General features: G+C 35.7%; 1 protein-coding gene across 7 annotated transcripts; it reads right to left on the reverse strand.

Moving 5' to 3' along the window:
* Positions 1-531: 531 nt before the first annotated feature.
* LOC114181884 (kinesin-like protein KIN-7K, chloroplastic) lies at positions 532-22,283 on the reverse strand. Of its 7 annotated transcripts, none has more exons than XM_028068561.1 (25): positions 22,035-22,275; positions 21,598-21,631; positions 21,354-21,514; positions 21,160-21,257; positions 19,362-19,451; positions 18,640-18,692; positions 17,052-17,117; positions 16,923-16,976; positions 16,730-16,789; positions 15,793-15,871; positions 15,414-15,481; positions 9,797-9,859; positions 9,579-9,683; positions 8,562-8,666; positions 8,316-8,423; positions 6,182-6,325; positions 4,554-4,736; positions 4,292-4,450; positions 3,450-3,668; positions 2,705-2,845; positions 2,473-2,595; positions 2,347-2,397; positions 1,993-2,040; positions 1,706-1,906; positions 532-1,419 (listed from the first exon to the last, which is right to left on the reverse strand). In XM_028068561.1, the coding sequence occupies exons 1-25, from the start codon at positions 22,064-22,066 to the stop codon at positions 850-852; spliced, it is 3,015 nt and encodes a 1,004-aa protein (XP_027924362.1). In that variant the 5' UTR covers positions 22,067-22,275; the 3' UTR covers positions 532-849. The 7 variants fall into 7 exon arrangements, with proteins under 7 accessions (XP_027924362.1, XP_027924371.1, XP_027924335.1 ...); XM_028068570.1 differs by lacking the exon at positions 22,035-22,275 and adding an exon at positions 21,846-22,023; XM_028068534.1 differs by having other exon boundaries at positions 21,354-21,631; positions 22,030-22,283.
* Positions 22,284-22,806: the final 523 nt, after the last annotated feature.

The raw sequence follows: 22,806 nt of genomic DNA on the forward strand, positions 1-22,806 counted from the left end.
TTTATAAATTAGTTTATGTTTTTATGTTTTGGGTTTGGATCTTCTGGTAGAGTCCTCAGATTTTCTTAAACTTATGGACTTATATAAAGGTACAAAAAACAATATAAACGCTTTTAGTCATATATTAAATTTGACTTATCATTAAAGGGAAGATTCTCTTCTTTTCTTGGCTTAAACCTCTTAAGAATTCAAATTCAGAAACGATCATACTCTTTCCTGATTAAGATCATATTAGAGTGATTTGTAACCTATTATGTTATTACAATATTAATAAAATTCCTTTTAGTATTGGGATAATTTATTCTTATTCTTTAATTTATTTTAATTTAAAAATATAATTAAGAAAAAATAGAATAATAGTAATAATAATACTAACGGTTTATGAACTTTATAAAATCAATACGACTTTTGTAAATGTTCTACTCAAATTAAACATTATATTAAGATTTTACCCTTCAGTTTTATACCTATTTAACAATAATAATAATAATAATATTATTATTATGTTTGTCCTCTAATTAACAGGAAAAATTAAGGCAAAGGGACATGAGGGCAACTTCATTATCAAAGCAAATTTGAAGCCAGCATTACTTTCCATGCTTTGAACATCATTCCTCTACATATGTCAACCAAATAAATACCAAAACCCAAACACCTGTGGAAGAATAGAGGTAAGAATGCAGGGAGAACGGACCCTTGGCTATGAACCAAAAAGGATAGGGGATAGAGGGGGAAAAGAAAATAGCACACTTTCCAGAGAGCAACAATCTTTACACACCTCTCTCTCAAACCACTCCTATTGAAAGCAAATTGTAATAATGGATCAAACACCACTATTACAATATCACATCAAACATCAAAACCATCCATCTGCAGACTCTCTCTAGTAGACCCTGAAACATCAGTTTCAGTTTCAGCTCCTTGTGACTTTTTAAGCTTAGCTACAAGGACCCACATGTTGGCAAGTTCATTTTCCAGGTATGCTTCTCTTTGCTTTGACTCCTCAATCTTTCTTTGAAGTTCGGCTTCTTTGTGATCTTTCTCTAAAAGGGCAGCTTCATATGAAAGTTCCCTTTCTTTGCTCAGGGCTAATTCTCTCTTGATGTTGGTGTTTGATCCACCCTGATCATTTCTTCTAACTCTGACATGGCTTTCTCTTCGTCCATTTTGGACTGTGCCACTACCTCTACGTTCAGTGGTTGAATTCTTGGATGCACCTAGCTCAGCAGCTAGTCTCTCGTTCTGGTTCATGAGTTTGGCAACTTCTTCTGACAGTGCCTTAAGCTCAACAGCAGCAGCTGAAGCAAGCCCTTTAGCATATGAACTCTCTTCTGCCAACTTCTGATTTCTGAATTCTAACTGCTCCTTCAATTCTGTTAGTTGTGCCACTCTCTGCTTCAGCTCCTCTATCTCACTTGTCTGATTGAGTGCACAAGATCAGTGGGAATCATGACTATATACAAAATACTTTATGCCATTTGAAGTGCATGCTTAATTTGCCACTCACAAGTCGTAACAAGATAGAGCTCTTGAAATAAATCTTTGCCCGGTGATAGTAAAGTTAAAAACAAGTAGTTTGCAATGAGGAATTAATATGCAGATTTTATGAGAAATTGCTGGAAAAGTAATCACAGACACAGGAATGCAAGACTAAGAACTGTAAGAGCACCCGACAAACGAAGACTGCACGAGGGAATAAATATACCTGTACTTGCAAATGAATCCCTTCATTAGAATTGTTTATCATCTTATTCCCCTTGTCAAGGTGAATTTCACCATGATAGTCTTTGGTTACAGAGAAATCTAGTGAACGGTTGACAACAGGGATGGAATTTCTCAACTCCGCATCTGCAAGTTGCTGTTTGAGAGAGGCAATCGTTTCTTGCTGGCTTTCACATTCACAAATCTGGTAATCCAATTACTCCCTTAGCTAAGGACACGATAAAAAGATACAATAAGTATTTCACACAAAAAAATTATGGTATATTTCACCTTCTGATTAAGCTGTTCTTGAATTATACGATTATCTGCTGCTTTGACCTGAATTAGCACAATAATGTGCATTAGTTAATACTGGGATCATATAAAAGTAATCGAGTAAGGACACATGTTCATGCAGTGGTAGAAATTTTAGAATTTGAAACGTCTATGCTACATAATCAGATAAGAACTCTACTGCTGTCTTGCATGATCAAAAGCATGGCTTTAGGAATATTGATTGTATCAAATTGTTGGCATAACTAAAATGTATCTTTTATTCCTATTGGAAAGTACTACAATATAATTTTATTTAAGAGCTAATAAAATGGATTTGGCAAAAATTAGCAAGGTGTAAATAACTGTCACCTCGAGTTCAAAGGATTTCTCATTTAATTGTGCCATCAGCTCAGCAACAGTCTGTTGAACAAACAAAGTATTAAGCTTGACTAAAAACAAGTGAAACAGAGCAATAATGATGCCTAGTGAACATACCTGCAATGCTCCTGACTGTTCAATCTTGTCTGAAGCAATGAAAGAATTAGAAATTTGCTTTTCTAGCAAATCTATTTGTTCACTCTTTGCTGTTATTTCATCTTTCAAATTTTCCATCTCCACCTTGGTTTGAATTACGCAAAATTTTCAGCCAAACAGTCAGAGTAATAACTCTAATCACTCAAATAAACACAATTCCATCTATATAGACAAAGAGGTATTGGTAACCTACATGAATCTGACCATTCTGAGGATTTCTTGTTGCTTCATCAGACAGCCTCTTCAAAGCACTTGAATGAAGTGCCACTTCTCCAGATAAAATCTTGTGCTGCTCCCTCAGAAGATCAATCTGATCAACAGATTTGATGCTTGTCTAGAAATTAAATCCAAATACAACGAGAACAAAATCTAATGAGGTAAAAATATAGATTTCCAAATAATATATACTCATCACACATCTTTGCCAAGAACATAAGAATCATATAAGAATCACAAATCCACCATATTCCTTCATTCTAATGTCATAGATATTTTCCCACAAATAACAGCGAATTAGTATCAGCTCAGCTACATTGTCTTCAACAAACAAGTAAAATGAGATCAACAGATGAAGAAGTATTGTAATGTTTGAAAACTAAAAGAGGTACAACCGATCACAATCCAAATAAATAATGTGGGACACCGAAAGAAACTTTTCTGGCTAGACAAGGACACTTGTTGACTGGCCGCACTTGAGGGTAACACCGGAGACCAAAAATATAAGCAGTACAAGAAAAAATGCGGTTTCTTTGGTGGTTTTTAGGCATTTAAGTTAGTTTTAACATGACAATCACTTTACACTTTTTTGGAAAAGCATATATACACTTCCTAGTTTTTTGTCCTATTCAATGAGTGAATATGAAATTTTCCAAATGCTAGTAATTGGCATTTTTCATCAAAGCTACAGTAAGAAACATAAATAATAGTCAATTACATACCAAAGGAGTGTCTTGCCCCAATAAACTATCCTCGTGAATATATTTATCCTCTCTTGCCTCTGATGCAAGATCAGCAGAGGGAGAGCTTTCTGCAGGTTGAGAATGAGAAAGTCTAGATTCCACATGATTACCACTTTCTGCTTGAGGTGTAGACGGTGTGCTAGTTGATTTTGCTCCACTAGATTTATCACTTGTGCCTGTCAAGGCACTATCTCGTTTCTGATAAAAACGGTGAAAGACACAAACTTAAACAAACAGAAACGAACTTGCAAGTACCCAGAATGAAAAGATCCATTATTTATATAGATAATGTTATATAAGATGTTAAACAAGGAGCCTAATCAAGCACACACCAGCATGCAATTACTTTTGGATTGATAATTGAAACTCGTGATTCTCATATGTCAAATATTACTTATAAACTTCCTAGATTCGAACTGAAGAAACAAAACGCATCCCAATTGTTAGAGATGCAATTGTTTATAAAAAGTTTATGTATTTACACGTAATAGCTTAAGCTTAAGGGATGGTTAGTTCATGACACCATTTTCCGAAGAGTCGTTAAGACCAAAGGAACAATACCAAGGAGTACATAAAACGCTATTGGTAAATCCGTTTGCTGCAAGAGCTACAGATTATTTTAGATTCTTGAATTAAAATACATCGAGTGGTTAAGACGGGAAACAAATAAGAGGAGCCGTCACATAATTCTGATAAGTTAAAAGAAAACAGAAGAAAAATAATTGTGCAAGCTCTACAAGTTCAGAAACGGAAAAACATATTTCTATAATGTAATAAATATTCCTATCCTCAGAAAACTACAATGAAGATGAGCAACTTACACGTAACTTCAACCAATTTAGTAGTCCATGTTTCTTCATCTTTTTCTCGCCCTTGAAAGAATCATCAGCTATTGCAGCATTTCCCTCCAGATTAACATACAAATCAACATTTTCCTCGTCCAAGATTAAATCCCGCCTTTTGTATGGAAGGTATGCCAGCTGAAAACATACCGAAAATTAAAAAATGAAGAGAATTATAAGTAATATTAAATCCTAGTATTCAGAAGAAAAAAGGAGAAAGTTGATGCAACATGAGCAATACCTCCTCTTCCCCGAAAGAGTGTCTTCTACGAGGACCAGGTCTGTTGGGAAATCTTGAAGATGGAGACGCTTTTGTGGAGACCAAAATTAACTTCGTCAACCGTTGAATTCTGCCTAGCAAAGCAGCTTTAGCATCTTCTTCTTGTTCCAATCTGGATTGCAACTTAACTTGACCATCCTCTAACTTGAATAATTGAAATTGAGAACCATTCAAGATCAGAACGCTAATTACAGAATACTGAAGAACCCAATGTGCAGCAAATTTACTTCACAATAACTAACTAAGTTCATTTCGAAATTTGTACATCATACCTCTTACAATTTAATAAAAAAGCCTACGATATCTATGCCCTTGGTTACTCCCACCAAAAGAGGGAGTACAATCACATTTCACTAAAACTAGCATAACACAGGCACGACTGGGCATGTCTACGACCGGGCATGTTTGTAGGCATTTTTTAATATGTTGTTATTGTAATTTTCCAAATTCAGTAAATTAATGAATAAATGGGAAAAGAAGATGCTAAAAATGTTTAAAAATTTTATAATTGATTATACACCCAAGAGGTGTATCCTATGATGTACACATATCCGATACGTCAATATGTTTTATATTTTGAAAATATTAGGATATGATATATGATATATACATATCAAAAAATGTAAACAATTCTTAAAGACATGGTAATATATGATTTTTATTGTGTGAATCCAAATTAAAATCATATGTATTAAAATTGTTAATATAAAAAATTATAAATTACTGTCCTCATAAAAGTACTAGATTAGATATTTCATTAATAAGTATTAATAAAGTATATTAGAGTATCGGACTCAAGTACTCAAGTACGTCAAACACATATACGTGACCAAAATTGAAATATTAGTGCATCATAAGGTGTATCTCTTTATATATATATATAGGTATAGATTACATACTTGTATACTAAATGTTATAGACTCATAATAAAAAAAAAGTTACGGGCTAAGTAATGGAAGTTATTGCATTTGCTCTCTTTAGTTGAGAAAGCTTTACCCTTTAGTCCTTATACTTAAAATACTTTTTATAATGCTCTATTGCATGCCTTTTTTTAATCTCTTTTAGTCCCAACAAGCTTAAATAGTAAGGACTAAAAGGAATTTCATTACACCTAATTTTTATTAATTAAAAATTCTGAGAAAGTAGTACGGCACAATGTACCATGGAGGTAGTACTGAAATGTACCCTTGTTCACGCTTGACTTCTAGGAAAGGGCAGAAATATCACATTTTGAAATCTAAAATGTTTATGTGTGTAATATCTTGTGATATCTTCCATATATATAAAAAGTCTCAAATTCAACCACCGAATCATGCAATATTATCTTTGATATACATTTAAATGAAGTTGATTGATGAAATATAGAATTATTTTTAATTTTTATGAAACTTTGTATGCTTGATCTACTTAATGTGATCTCCCAAACCAAAAGTTAGATTAAAGAAATTCAAGGATTATAAAAAGTTATCAAGTATAGCAAGGTAAACAAGTGTTACTCTTGGACTAAGTGAACCCCTTCCCTATATATAGAGAGTCCTAACAATGAAATAAAATAAAAGGCCACGATTTATATATATAACATTGCCTACCTTCTGTTTTAGGAGCTCAATGTCATCGTCCCCAGTATCTTTAGGTTGAACTGTGACAATACCTCTCTTTAATTGTTCCAATTCTTCCTTTAAGCATTGAATCTCTTGTTGGTATTTCTTGATAAGTGACTTTTCATCAATTATCTGCAGGTTTAATTAAATTTAAAAAAGAAAACAAATAATGAGAGCAGAAGAATAAGGATAGAGCAATGAGGTAAAGAGAAGTCAACACCATCCTGTTTGCAAAGTACACATATAATACCAAAGTTTTAAAGATTAAAACACCGACTACTGAATACGTACATACATACATATATATATATATATATATGTATATATATATATACATATATATATATACATATATATATATATATGTATGTATGTATATATGTATGTATGTATATATACAATTCCCCCTCTAGAATATATGTAAGACATCTAATAATATCTTATCATATCATTACAGTTTATTTTATATAAACCATACGAATATAAATTTTAGTTACTGATCTAAAAATAAAATATCATCACAGTTTACAGTAATTTAGAGTATCTTACATTATCTCCTAGAATTAGTACTTAGTTTCTATAAATGTTCTCAGTATCTCTTGCAAATTGTAATTGGTTTCCTCATTTCATTATTATCTTGTGATTTGTTTCCATATGAGTTAGAACTTCAATCTAGTATAACTATAAATAAAATGCTAGAAAGTTTCATAAATTACGATTACCCCTTGTCTATATTAGTTCTGGCCTCTCAAAGTTGGTCCCCAGTACATAGAAAAAGGGGCTATTCCAGAAGGACTGACCAAAAAGGCTAAGTGAAGCATCTGTGGGTCTAGCAGCAAGGATGTCAGCTCTAGAGGGACTGAGATCCCACTCAACTAAAGGTATAATCTAGAAAACTTCCTTTACAAGCTAATTTTATAAAATTGAGAGTTAATGCTTTATGATTTGTATCAACTCGGAACACAGCACACCGCACCACAAAATCTCAATTCACTCCATTTTCTCCTTTAATACCAAAAACCCTATAATTTAAACATTTTCAAATCTGGAGGTTCATAGAAATTCATTCCAATGCAATAAAAAGAAAACTATTCAAAACATCTCTCATTCTTTTCCACTAACATTGATAGATAAACACACCCTAGAATTGCGCATGGAACTGATAAGAAGAACTTTGAAGCTAAATGAGGAAGCTTAAGGACTGTCATTCATTATGGATGTGAGAAATTTCCATACTAAATGGCCTCTAGAGGTCGTTTTGCATATGGCTATGCACCAAAGTTTATTCTAAACTCAAAAGCCATGTCTACTCTTAAATATAAAAACCACTTATGGGCCTTCAACTCAGCTTAAGCTATCATGAGTGCCGGTGATTGATATGGTATCCAAGCCTTCGACGAAATGTACAATAATTGATCCTTGCTGCCTTGATTCTTAAAAATAAATGCTGAATTTCAGAAGGTTAGATGTAAAAACTATTCGTTAGTCTTCACCTATAGGGAGAGTATATGATTGACATGTAGGAATTTAACAAATGCCAGGTCCAAATAGAACTGGCCACTTGCAAGATCATCCAGTCAGTTGAAAATTCAAACTAAAAGGATGATTATTTGTTTGTAATGATTTGTATACCCAAGTTGTATTTAAACCATCGATTACCACCAAAATGAGATTTAATGAAATGGGGTGGTCAAAGGCAGAGTTCTACTTCTGTGAACTAAGACTATAATGGCAATGTCTTGAATTAGAGTAACTTCGAGATTTAGAGGAAACAATTCTGAATCTGCCTGAGTGGTTACACTCAGCATGTAAGCCATTTATATACATCTATAAAGTGAAAACACCTCCTAACATTCATTATTGACGTGCAACATTACTCTTACCTATATCATACATGGAGGGAATATAACAATGGGAACTGTGGCATACTTGTTGCTCAGAAGATCTTATGAATAAGCTCATGTTCTGTTCTTGTTTTCTAACATAATACAAGTAATGGATTTATGCAGAAGAAAGGTTCGGTGCTGTTTCTTGTTCTTTATAATGTGCACATATTGTACTCTGTCATTGGTATCAATAAAATTCTGATTTAACCGAAAAACAGTTATCAAATTTAACATACCTTGTTTTGTGATGCCCGTATTTCAATGTACTTTGCCCTGTGAGCAAACTTCAATGTGTTATGTGTCTCTTCAGTACTACTTGATGATGGAGTTACTGTGCAAACAAGCTGTAATTAAAATGACAATAGGTATTAGAATTGCAAATTTATGTTTAAGCATTTCTACCACAAAGAAATGTAAAACAGTATATAACTTTGACAAATAAATGCATGCACGTAAAATTATCTGCACGAGGGAAGCCTTACAGAAACACGTCCATGACCACTTAGCGAAGACTGAAGTACTCTAGTCAATTTGGAATCCCTATAAGGTATGTGACTGGCCTTATCTTCAGTCAATTTTGAAATAACCTGTGGAACAAATATAAGTACAATTCAACACAGGCATAAAGACACGTTCTTGAATATAACAGCATCCAGTGAATTATCTATGCTTGGAAACCACTGCACGTCAATGTACTGTCATTCTATCAAAAGCAGAGGAAAATGCAAGTGATTCACATCTTAAGATGAAGCAATAGTTAAGTTATTCGTATTTTTAAACAATAGCAACTTATGATGACCATGATTTATAATTGCTTTTGTTAATGAAAAAAAGAAGTTTGTTATATTTTGGATTTGTAGAACTGAAATTATATATTTATTATGTTTCATAAATTTTTATACATATTAGGATATGTATCTTAAATGTATTCTATCCTACATACTTTTAGAATGATAATATTGTTGTATTAGATATGCATCATACATATGTATTGTATTTGTTCGTTATGACTATTGGCAAAGACAATCTGGTAGGGATAAGCTACAACCAAAGTTTAAGGCCTTAGCTATAGCCATAATTCAAGTCATTGCACCATGTCCACCACTTGATCCCAAGGTTGAAACACCCTATTGCCGTTTTTGTTTTTAGCTTCTGCCAACCATAACCCACAACAAACCAGGTCTTGAAGTCCCATGATGCCAATAGGGGGGCTGGCAATTGTATCTGTTATTGACCAATTACTCCAAAAGTCTAAGCTATTTGATTAAATCACATAAATGGTTTCACATAAGTGTGCCTCCTCATTAAGGGCTTTAAAGCTTGGCAAATGCATAGGCCCACCTACTGTTGAAATTTAACATTTTTATAAAATAATGGGGGCCAAAAAGATTGAACTCTAGATCACATGATCATAAAGGTTTTAGTTGTGAAGGAAAACAAATGAACATTTTTACATTGCATTCTAACATGCATTGAGAAGAAAAGGTTTGAGACCTCACAGTTCCAAGTGTTAGAAGACTTTTATTGATATAAGACCCTTCTCTCCTTCTCATGCCAGTAGTTTCAGCTTTAGAGCTCTCCGAACCTGCTAGATCGATGAGATTCTGCAAATATAAGAAAAATATTAAAAATGTAACAAAAATATATATGAAACATGAACATAAAATCATTACCCATGTTAAAGCAAAATACAACCAGAAAAGTTTAAGTTGGTTACCAGTTGTGAAAGTGTTATTGCTTCTCCTTCGCTGTTTTCACCACATGGACTACTCTCTATAGTCTGTTACAAAACTGTATGAAATTAGAAAGAATAAAAGAACATATAAGCAATTGATAAAAATAGCTAACATCTTGGTGTTCCATTTTCTTGTTCTTGAACTACTCAAGGTCGAGATTGATATCAATTGTCATTGATGATCTGGCTGACTATTTAGGATATAGTTTTAATAACAACCCCCATGATACGATCATTGTATATAAGGACTGTATGAGAGTATAAAATACGTATAGTGGTTGCTGTTTCTGTTAGGAAGTTAGTTAAAAGCTGTTAGTAACTAATAAATAGGAAGAATGCATTCTGTTACAGGGCATTCATTCATTCTTTTCAGAAACCAATTCCTCTGTATCCTCTGCACTCTTGCATATGAATGTGATTCGGATTCTATTCTCACATTAGGATCCCTATTGTTCGTTATCAATCTTCGAATACCCTGTATTCCTAGTTGGTTTTATCAATTGGTATCAGCCTCTACCTTCCTGTGACTTTCGATGGCGGATGCAACGCGTACTCAAACGCTGATCCAGACTTTGGTGCGGGAAGAGGAAGACCGCCTCAACGATCGTATGAATGCACGATTCATCGAACTTGGCGCGTCTCTGAAACAAACGCTGCATGACTCGCTTACAAGTTCGTTAACGGGTTCTTTAACTGATTCTTTGACTTCGACCTTATTGATGAAGATTCAAGATCTCCTTCAACAGAATTTAGCTCCCAGTCCATCGCGTCGTGGTGAGAAATCTTCTTCTTACTCGTATGGTACGCGTTTAGCTAGACTTGATTTTCCTCGGTTTAATGGCGATGAGGTGAAACATTGGTTGATTCAATGCGATACATTTTTTTCGGTCGATCATACACCCGAGGAGTATAAGGTGCGGTTGGCAGTGGTTCATTTTGAAGGACGGGCTCTGCAATGGCACATTGCCTTTGCTAAGCCGATTGGAGTGGATAACTTACCGCCATGGGAGGAATACAGTACGCTGGTGTTAGAGCGGTTTGGGGACATTGCGGAAGATTCGATGGCAGACCTGATGAAGTTACGACAGACAGGTTCTATTACTGACTATCACGAGGCGTTTGATTGTTTGGTGGCTCGGGTGGAATTATCGGCAGGGCATAAGTTGAGTTGCTTCTTGGGCGGGTTGCAGCAAGAAGTGCAGATGATGGTTCGGATGTTTCAGCCTGTGTCGGTACACAAGGCTTTTTCCTTAGCCCGAATGTATGAGGCAGCTTCTAAAGCGGGGGGCAGTGGAAATGTGATAGCAAAAAGTTCCAAATCTGTGCCCTCTGTTAAAACTCCTAACAACAATGCTTCTATATTGGGAACTTATGAGCCTTCTAAAACGGGACCCAAACCTACCAGACAGCTTAGTTCTGCTTTTATGGCAGAAAGGAGAGCGAAGGGGTTATGTTACTTCTGTGATGAGCCATTTTCCCCTGAGCATGCAAAGGTGCATAGGAAGTTACAGATTCATGTGCTGGAGATGGATGCAGTGGAGGGTTTAGTTGAGGAGTTAAATGAGGATGTTGAGGAGGAGAGTCATGGGGAGGAACCTCTAATATCCGTTAGTGCCTTAACTGGGTTGTGTTCTTGCAAGACTATGAGGACGATGCGGGTGACTGGTTTTGTTAGGAAGAAGCCCATTCATATTTTGATTGACAGTGGAAGTACTAATAACTTCCTGGATGAGCAAGTGGCTAAGAGGCTGGGGTGTAAGATTGAGCCAACGAAACCAATGCGTGTTTCCGTGGCTGATGGTAATACCTTGGCTATCTCTTCCATGGTGCAGAATTTCAGTTGGCAGCTGCAGCAGAGTACTTTTAATAGTGATGTAATGTTGTTTCCCCTTGGTGGTTGTGATCTAGTGTTGGGAATTGAGTGGCTGGTCACTTTAGGGGATATTATGTGGAATTTTGACAAGTTGTTGATGGAGTTTTCCTTCAAAGGGAAACGACATGTCTTGAGGGGTTTGTCGTCGGGTGGCTTGAAAACTATAAAGAGGCAACAAATTAGCAAGACAATGGAAGCGGGAGTACACTTGTCTATGATTCAGTTGTGTGACCAGGAAGAAGGGCTGTTACAGACTATGACTACTCATGCCAATAGTGGAGAGGTTCCTGTGAAAATTGAGCAGGTCTTATGGGGGTTTGCGGATCTGTTTCAAGAGCCAAAACAGCTACCTCCTAGAAGACCCGGTCATGATCATCAGATTCCATTGATACAAGGAGCTAATCCAGTTAATATCAGGCCTTACAGGTATGCCAAACACCAGAAAGATGTCATTGATGGGTTGATTAAGGAATACATGCAATCTGGGATTATCCAAAACAGTAGCAGTCCCTATGCAAGTCCAGTGGTGCTGGTGGGTAAGAAGGATGGGTCTTGGAGGATGTGTGTTGATTATAGAGAGTTAAATAAGCACACGGTTAAGGATAAATTCCCTATTCCTCTTGTGGAAGACCTATTGGATGAATTACATGGCTCGGTTATCTTCTCCAAGATTGATTTACGGGCAGGCTATAACCAAGTCAGAATGCAACCAGAGGATGTGTATAAAACTGCATTTAGGACCCATGGAGGACACTATGAATACCTTGTAATGCCATTCGGTCTCACTAATGCCCCAGCAACCTTCCAAGGGTTGATGAATGCTATCTTTAAGGATTATTTGAGGAAGTTCCTTTTGGTATTCTTTGACGATATATTAGTGTACAGCAAGGGAGAAGAGGAACATTTGGAGCATTTACAGCTTGTGTTGAAGACCTTGCGGGACCATTCCCTGTTTGCTAGAAGGGACAAATGTTTTTTTGGTGTGCCTAGAGTTGAATATTTAGGACACTTAATTTCTAAGGAGGGTGTGGCTACTGACCCTTCCAAGATTGAGGCAGTAAAGAATTGGCCTTTACCTCACAATGTCAAGCAGCTGAGAGGTTTTTTGGGTCTCTCAGGGTATTATAGGAGGTTTGTGAGGGGGTATGGTGTTGTGGCAAAGCCTTTATCTAATATGTTGAAGAAAGAGGGATTCTGTTGGTCTGAGGAGTCTAAGGCAGCCTTCCAGCAATTAAAAGAGGCTCTTATTACTGCTCCAGTTCTGGCTTTACCAGATTTTTCAAAGATATTTGTGTTGGAGGTAGATGCTTGCGGGTATGGCATTGGTGTTGTGTTAATGCAAGAGCATCATCCTGTGGCTTTCATTAGCAGGACCTTAAATCAGCAACAACAATCCTTGTCTACTTATGAAAAGGAGCTGATGGCAGTAGTGTTTGCTGTCCAAAAGTGGAGGCATTATTTGCTTAATCATCATTTTATTATTAAGACTGATCACAGGAGCCTTAAATACATTCTGGAGCATAAATTCACCACTGTTTTTCAGCAGAAATGGTTGGTTAAATTGATGGAATTTGATTTTACTATTGAGTACAAGCAAGGCCAAGACAACATGGCAGCGGATGCTTTGTCAAGGGTACAGTCGTCTGCGTGTTATCAGTTATTGGTACATCAGGTTCAATCGGATATGCTGGCCAAGATTCAACAAACTTGGTCTATGGATGAGGTCTTAAAGAGAATTATTGAGGAGATTCAAGCAGATCCTAATTCTCATAAGCATTTCACATGGCAGAATGGAGAATTGAGAAGGAAGGGCAAACTAGTGGTGGGGCAGAAAGATGAATTGAAGAGAGAAATTCTTGAATGGATGCATTCTTCTCCTACAGGGGGACATTCGGGAAGGAGAGCTACATTAAAAAGAATTAAAGCTATCTTGTACTGGAAGGGCATGACAAAGGAGGTGATTAAATTCATTCAGCAGTGTCAAGTTTGTCAAACCTATAAATACGAAACAGTAGCTTCACTAGGGTTACTTCAGCCTATTTCAATCCCTGGTCATGTATGGCAGCACATATCTATGGATTTTATTGAGGGCCTTCCTAATTCGTTTGGTAAGCAAGTGATATTTGTGGTGGTCGACCGATTGAGCAAATCTGCTCATTTTATGGCTCTATCTCACCCTTACAGTGCTTCGGACGTGGCCCAAGTTTTTTTGGATTTTGTATTCAAATTACATGGCTTTCCCGATTCAATCATTAGTGACAGGGATCCTATTTTTGTGAGCCATTTTTGGCAAGAATTGATGTCTTTGCAAGGGGTGCAACTCAGGTTATCCTCAGCCTACCATCCTCAAACTGATGGTCAGACTGAGGTGGTAAATAGGGTGCTAGAAACTTATCTGAGGTGTAGGTGCAGTGAAGCTCCTGCGTTATGGTCTAAGTGGCTAGCGTTAGCTGAATGGTGGTATAATACCACATTTCACAGTGCCATCAATGCTACTCCTTATGAAATCGTGTATGGGCAGCGTCCTCCAGTATGCTTGCCTTATTTGCCTGGAGAATCAAAGATTGAACTGATAGATAGAAGTTTAAGGAAGAGGGAAGAAATGCTTAAGGTTCTGAAGTTTCATTTGCAGAGGGCACAGAATCGGATGAAGCGGGCGGCTGATAAGCATAGATCAGAAAGGAGTTTCGAAGTGGGAGACTTGGTGTTTGTGAAACTGCACCCATATAGACAGGTCTCGGTGGCTAACAGAACTAATGCTAAATTGAGTCCTAAATTCTTTGGGCCTTTCGAAATCTTAAGCAAGGTTGGTGCAGTAGCTTACAAGTTGAAACTGCCTGTTGGTTCTAAGGTGCATAGTGTCTTCCATGTGTCTCAGTTGAAGAAGCATATTGGAGAAAACAGTGTGGTATCTGGGTTACCCCTGTCAGAGGAGGAACAGCAGGCCAAAGAACCAGAAACTTTATTGGATCGTATGACTGTGAAGAGGCAGGGTAGAGCTGTCACCAAGGTGTTGGTCAAGTGGAAACATCAGCTACCTGAAGATTCAACTTGGGAGTACTATTATGATTTGAAGAAAAAATTTCCTTTCTTCAATTCTTGAGGTCAAGCAATTGTTTAAGGGAAGGGCTATGATACGATCATTGTATATAAGGACTGTATGAGAGTATAAAATACGTATAGTGGTTGCTGTTTCTGTTAGGAAGTTAGTTAAAAGCTGTTAGTAACTAATAAATAGGAAGAATGCATTCTGTTACAGGGCATTCATTCATTCTTTTCAGAAACCAATTCCTCTGTATCCTCTGCACTCTTGCATATGAATGTGATTCGGATTCTATTCTCACATTAGGATCCCTATTGTTCGTTATCAATCTTCGAATACCCTGTATTCCTAGTTGGTTTTATCACCCCACCTCCCAACAGGTCCTCATTTTAGAAAACAAAAAAACGATAATAAGGGGAATCCTTATCAAGAAGTTTTGAGTTTAATAATGGTATGTTTTATTCCAAAGTTTTCCCGTGGTAATTCATTTGTTTACCGAGATGAATTATCAACTGTGTAGCTACATTATGCGGTTATTACATCTAAGTGCTATGCAGTAACTATATGAGGTAAACACAACCAAGTCAACATAAACATTGATAAAATTTGCGCATAATATTAAGAAACATGTTTTTAAACAGATAAAACAGCATGATTCTTCCTTTAAGACTGTGTAAACGCACCAGGGTAAATATTGTATGGCTCCTGCTGCTGAGTAAGTTAAAGTTTGTGGACCCAACATGTCTGTGTTCTGTTATCAAATCGAAATTTTGTCAAGAATAGAGAAAGGGACACGCTAAATAACAAAACAGCAGGGCATTAGTGGAATTGTAGAAGAACCCAATTCTTATGATAATCCAAATGACCAGTAAACAGTTTTATTTAGTTTTTATTATAAACACTAACTAATTTTTTAGAAGACTATATTTGTCAAATAATGCAGCTAGTATTTTAATGAAGTACAAAACGCAAGAGAAGAAAACTTAACAGTCCACGTTAGTATACTTGAACAGAGTAAACTAAAATAATCCACATGCAAACAAACCTAGCAGGAATTTATACCTTCTCCAGCTGCAATAAGAGACAGTGCATGAGCAGGCGAGAGTACAACCTCTTCCTTTATTCCCTCAACATAGGTGCCCTACATATTATTCAATGTACAAATGATACTGGCCTCCTTCGAAATACTTCTGTTTATAGAACTTTGAATAAGCATTTCAACAACTATACGTCTGACTTTGTTAATATGCTGATGGCTTCAATTGTATTATACATTCTATTTAAAGAAATAACAAGAAAGAGGGTTTATGAAACAAAATAAAGGAGTCGTACACATTTGAGAAGTGTTTGGAACAGTGTCTGACAACAATTTAGTTAGTTATTATATAAAACATAAAAATAACATTTTGCCTCTAGATTCACATTTTATCTTTCACTAGGTTCGACAACAAAATATTCATTTCTCAAAAAATCATCTCACTAATGTTTAACACAGTAAAATCCAAGAATTGTTAATAATCATTCATTAAAGAAGATGGACTAAATCACCAGTTAAAAACCAAAATTTGCTTTTATGCATCAAAATGTCACTTGGTTCAATTGACCGGGAAATGTACTGACCAACGGACATCCCATGAAACACTATCAAGATATATCAACAACTTGAGCATGATAAATATTCACTCACCAGTTTCAAGGAGTATTGTAAAGTCTAATTATTTGTAGAATATTTCTCAATCATTGTAATTAGCATTAATTTTCCCAAATTCCTTCTTACTATTATCACGTAAAGATTTGTAGCCAAAAATCTCTGCTATAGTTTATTTTTTATGTCGATATATATGTTGTATGTACTTCTAAATAAAAAATAATATACAATTTCAGTTCTCTTTTCAAGTATGAATAAGTCATATAAATTCAGAAAAGAGAACCTTCACTCATAATTTAGCGGTATAGATATAAATATAGGAAGAAAGATAAGAAAAGCTATTATCAGTACCTGAGTATCCTCTCTGATTCGTAAGTTCTGTCCTGCTGGATTTAATAAGTCATTAACCACCTAAATAAAAGAGAAGCCTTGAAATTTCCATTCATTAAATTTCTTTTCAGGGAAAGTCACGAGGGAAATAGGGAGACAAAATCCACATGAGCACGGTATCACAAGGTACGAACTAGATAGCAAGAAAGCCTACCTCATTGTAGATCTCCAAGTACGAAACTCGAAGGAGAAACTCACGGTTTGGAGTCTGGTACACACAGAAAAATCAGACTATGTAATTTCTATAATAAAGGGTGCAATTAAGAGAGTAGTATTTGACAACCTCTTGGATAATGCTAAAAGCATCCTTAACGGCAAGGGGTATAATTCCAGGAGATCTTTGATCACCCTGCAAATATGAACTTATGAGCAAGAGGTATGATAGGAACTAAGGAGCATATAGTGTCACATCAACTAATACAAATTCATATAAGAACTTAACACCTTCAGCAATTGTCACAATAACAGATATTATTAATTATTTTTTATCAGATTATGTAGCATGACAGATTATTAAGTAGAATAGAAGGTACGTAAAAGCTAAACAATGGTCGAAGTTACAAAAACTTCTTCAAGGCTTGCAGCCTTAGATTGTTCAATATATGTAATAATATAATGCCAGCCAAATTATGTCAAAAGACCATCTTTACAAAGATCAAGGCTTGGTAAGTAACAGCTTTGAACAAAATGATTTTGAGCTTGTTCAAGCAATAAAGAATTTGATTGAGTAAAATATGACAGTAGTTAGCTCACCAACCAACCTACTTCAGATCAGTGCTACTGTATACTTCAAATATACCAGTTAACATGCTAACACCCAAGACAAATAATAATACTTTTATGCATCTATCAGAAGCAACAATTTAAATTTTTACTATTCCAAAATTAACATGTTACCTTCTATGGGATAGTAAGATTTTCAGTACTTGTTATGCTCACTAACCTAAAATTAACAGATTCAAGACAAGAAGGAACAAATTAGAGAGTATAACAAATACTGAAAATTTTAGTTTCCCATAAGACATAGAACACATATGACTGGAAATAAGATAAAAAAATAGAGCTAGCATTGAAAGCAGTTGCCCATTACTAAGAGTCCAGAATCAGCCTTGACAACACATGGCTACCAGAATTTTCAAATAAAACCAGGAGTAGAATAGACAATATCTGGAAAGATAAAGTTATGGAGTCTTTGAAGTTTTAGCAAGTTTGAACGGTTTTAAATAAACTGAATCTTAATGATAAAAAAAAGAAGTGGATTTTTAACTTAATTCAATTCCACAAAACCAGCTTGTAGGGTGAGGTTTGCACTCACTTAAATATTTAATTAAACTAGTTTTATTTTATTTCTAGTCAACGTGAAATCTCCAACACACCCCTCACGTAGACGTGCATTTCAAGCGTGGTACTAAATATTTGTGATTGGTCTGATAGTGGCTTGATAGTTCTAACAAACAACAAATCTCACTAGAATAGATTTTAAATGACTCTGATAATATCTTAAGAAGTGCATTTTAAATCTAACTCAACCCTATAAAACCGAATTATAAAGTGAGGTTTTCCCCCACTTAAATATTATAAATTAGTCTTATTTCTGGTCAATATGAAATTTCCATCAAAACTCAATGTCCAAGTCTAGAAAAACCATGAAACCCAACAAAGACAAACAACCTCACGCTACCAGCCCACCAATAGTATATCAGAATAAAAAATGGCAAGTATCACAACGGTCAGCAATTGCTCCTTTGTGAATTAAGTATGGTTTAACGTTTGATAACCTTATGTAGCATGACATGGGAAGACAAAAAAAAAATATGTAAATTTATCATAAACAAGAAAAAGATAAAGGTAGAAGATAAGTGTTGTCTCACATGCATTGTGTGAGTCTTTCCACTGCTTGTTACCCCATATGCAAATACCGTACCTGCATGAAAACCATAGGAGTTCATACGTTAATTATTCAATATGCCTGGTATACAAGCAAAAAATAATCTGGAAGTTACACAGCCAAATATTTCTCTGTGCAAACTGATTGCTATGATGCCAATCACAAACCTCTAGGGATTATATCATGATCTGGCTGACAGCCTAACCAAACATTTGCAACATTGTTTTATGTTATAAGAGTGACCAAAAAAGCCAAATGATATGACATCTATACAAAAGGATCAAAATTGTACGGATGGTTTTGTTCCGCCAGAATTTTTCTAAGAGGTATTTGATCACTGATACAGAATTATCTGATTTTGTCATGCTCAATAAGTGAAATATGGACATCTTTGAGTAAAATGTATTGCTCTTACATCTTTCGATGCAACTCAACTAAAGTGAAAATAACAATTGTAATTTTAAGTGGGCATCAGTTTATAGCCAAGAGCTAATCAGCCAAGTCCAAATAGACTAAATTTAATACAAATACCTAATTAGTTGTCATTGATCAAGATTTTTCAGTAATATTTCAAATCTAATACATCCAAAATGTGTGATCTGAATTATATTAAGGAATTGGGTTGACTTGATTAAAGCAAAAACAGATTTTGTTTTTTGACCATGCTGAATAGGTAGTAAGTAGTAAATTCAGTCCGTTAGTTACCATTGATGCCCTCCATAGCACCACTAACGACATGCTGAGCAGCAACATCATAGACTTGACGAGTTGTGGTTGTGGGACCAAAGACACGATCTAGAGACAAATAAAAATAACAGATCAATACATAGCATCAGCAAATGGGAGATAGGGGGACTATTTATTGAGCATGAAATGTACATTACATGATGATTGATTGGATTTGAGATAAATATACAATTTCATGACATTGAAATCTTTCTATCTCAAATAGGATCGTGAAATCTTTGTGAATATTATTACTTTACCTGTCATGAACACTGGGAAAACTATTGATATGATAAAGATCTTGTAGTTTCACAGATGTTTTGGATTTTGTTAGGTAGAACCCATGGATAACATTAATCCATGTACTACAGCTCTATTGTTATTGACCACTGTTTTTGTTGTTCTCTTCAAAATTAATATAACAAATAATAGGTTGGCCAGAATTAATGTAGAGGATTATATTCTGAACTCTGTTGATCATTAGATTGGATCCAACTGCCAAATCCTCAAGTGGCCTTTTCTCAGTACAGCCTCCTACGTTAAGACATTCTCAATCGTTTTTTCTTTGGGACCCCATGATCCAAAATATAACTGAAATTGAGATACCTTCAAAGACACACTTTTTCTCCCATGATTATGCTTTCAGCCTAGTTTTTGTCTAGCATCTGTCGTCAATAAAACTCCAGTGTGGTTTATTTGAAGAGTGGGTGGTCTATGTAGGACGTGCTAAAATGCTTTTAACATTCAAGGGTGCTAGTGTCCAGGAAGTTCCATCCTTTATCATAATCCTAGGCAATAGTCTCCATTAATTAAGTCTACCAAGAGTCTGCATATATGGATGATATGCAGAAACTATGTACTACATTCTCTTGAATAAGAATAAGACAGTATTCCAATTCCTAAATTCTCAGCAGATTGTTTTCTTTCTTTTCCCGCCCTTTAAATTCGACAGGAACTACTCGGAGGAAGAAGCTTCATGGATATTCTTTTATCTGACTGTCAGAAAAAAAAAAAAAAGGATCATTTGGTCAGCAGGGAAATCTGTTGCAGGCCATTTATTTAAGGAAAGAGATTCTAAAAAATTGATGCCCAACAGTAGTGCTTCAATTAGTAGCTATAATGTCTCCCTTGTGACTTTCTCCTTATGGCACCCAAAAGGGCAAGGATGGTTTACATTAAAAGGCTGAGAAATGCTATATCAAATTGCCAATCCAGAAAACATCACCAAATTCGTTCTTGGAAATTCATTCTGAATACTTCTCATTTTGTTTGGATCACTATCTCCCCAAAAGGTATGTAACACAAATCCGTTTAATTTGGGAGTGTGTGTGGAACATGATATTTTTCAAAAGTTTGTCCAACTTCAAACCCCTTAGCTATCCGAAAACTTGGAGCATTTTCTGAGGAGTAATTTCAGAGGCTTTAAGGTTAGCAAGGAGGGAAATGTTACTAGGCTTGCAGATAAGTCACTTTGGTTAGAAAGTTAGCTAAGATTATAAAAGAATATATCTTTCCTAAGTTATGCTTTACGACTCTTTTTTTATTAGTTCTGTCATGAGAAAATTTTAAGAAAAGTTTCCTTAAAAGAATAATAGCGACAGACCATCTTACTATTTCGTAGCTATCATCGTCATGAGATAGTATTCTCAAAATCAAACACCACGTCAATATGCCTATGAATGCAAAATAATATTCAGTTCCCCCTGGATGCCAAATGAACAAATATGTAAAATACCCAAAAATCCCTATCCATAAATGCCAGTTTTGCATATTATACCGTATGCATATGCTATGGAAGGGTTATACTCATTTCGCACTATAGTGTCTCCATCTGCATACCAAGCAATTTCCTCTCCTTGACGAATTTCCCTTGGACTGTCCCAGACACAGACCTCAATCAAGTTAACAGACATCCAAAGAACAAGAACACAGCCAAACAATGACACACGACTTGAAAAAGCTCACACTTACTTCAGAGGCCGAAATCGAACCGTCACAGTGACATTTTCTTTCATTCTCTGTGCCTCCAAAGGAGGTGTTGCAGCTGCAGTCTCTGAATTAAAATGCCGCTGCTTACTTCGAGCCGACGTAGATGCCGGCGAGCTCTGACCATCGACGGATGTCTCTAGAACCTGTTTAGAAGACGATGTAGTCGAAGAAGAAGGCGAATTAGCACCTTTTAAGCCACTCAATCCAAACCTTCTAGATTTCACACCTTGTTTCGATGCCATTGCCACTCCTCCTCAAACCTTCACCGATAAACACAACAAACAAGGTTTAACAACTAACAGCTGTCACCTCAATTCAGCATTAAACATAAATTCCAGAAAATTCGTTCTACTAATTGGAGTAGTACAGAGAGGTAAGAAGAGAACAATTGAAGCGAAAAGAAAAAATGCATAAGAAGAAAGTAAAGCAAGAAAATGAGATAAATAGAAGATAAGAACAGAATAAAGTGAGGACCTGAAAGGAAGGAATCAGAGGCGCATTGTGGAGTTAGCGAAGAGAAGAGATCGCATGGTAAAGTAAGAGACAGATCCAAAAAGTGAGAGAATTGAGTCAAAAGAGTTTAGAGAGAAATGAAAAAATGGCACATCATCTTCAACAGCAGAAAGAGAGAGAGAGAGAGGTGAGAATAGGTTATTGCCTTGCCTTGGAAGCGATGGCGACGGGTTGCCCTTCATTAACAAAAGCTTAATATCGATCTAACTTTTATTATGGTGATGATTGACAATGATGATTACTACTATTATTGGTTTTATGTTGGAAGATAGAAAAAAGTAGCAGAGTCAGTAAGAGACTAAAGAGTCCGAAAATTTGGGATAAAGAAGACAGAAAGACGATAGTTGGTGTGGTGGGTCTGAAGTAAATTCTGCACGAATCTCTTTCTCTCTCTATAGCTGTAATGTTAAATTAATATCTTCTTTAGTTCCATTTTAGCGCGCGCATAGGCAGAAGCTTCAGTGTTTGGGTTCCTGATTTGTCTTTCACTGCTTCACGAGAGGCGCGTGCAAGCGAAGATAGTGCGAATGAATGAGAATGGGTATTTCTAACTACTAATATGCCACCAGTGACAGTTGCATGTTTCAAGGAATGGGACCCACGACAGTCACATAGCTTCTCTATACTTTCAATGTGAACAAATTTTCCACTTTCTTTGCTACTCAGGACCCTACTCTAACCTTATTTCATGTTAAGGTTTTTCAATTGATACCCAAACTTCAAATAATTTCATACCATTAGTATTTTGTATACATTTATATTTATTTGACTCAAAATTAAATTTTGTGTAGAGAGAATTCACATGCATTGGGACAAGTATCTTTCTGTCAGTACTGTATTTTTATCTCAGTTTACAGAGTCAGACACAACTCTAAATAAATAGTGTCATGAAGTATATTTCGGTCTTTTTCTTCTCAAAAAA

Source organism: Vigna unguiculata, chromosome 1, assembly GCF_004118075.2.
Source record: "Vigna unguiculata cultivar IT97K-499-35 chromosome 1, ASM411807v1, whole genome shotgun sequence".
Classification (NCBI taxonomy): domain Eukaryota; kingdom Viridiplantae; phylum Streptophyta; class Magnoliopsida; order Fabales; family Fabaceae; genus Vigna; species Vigna unguiculata.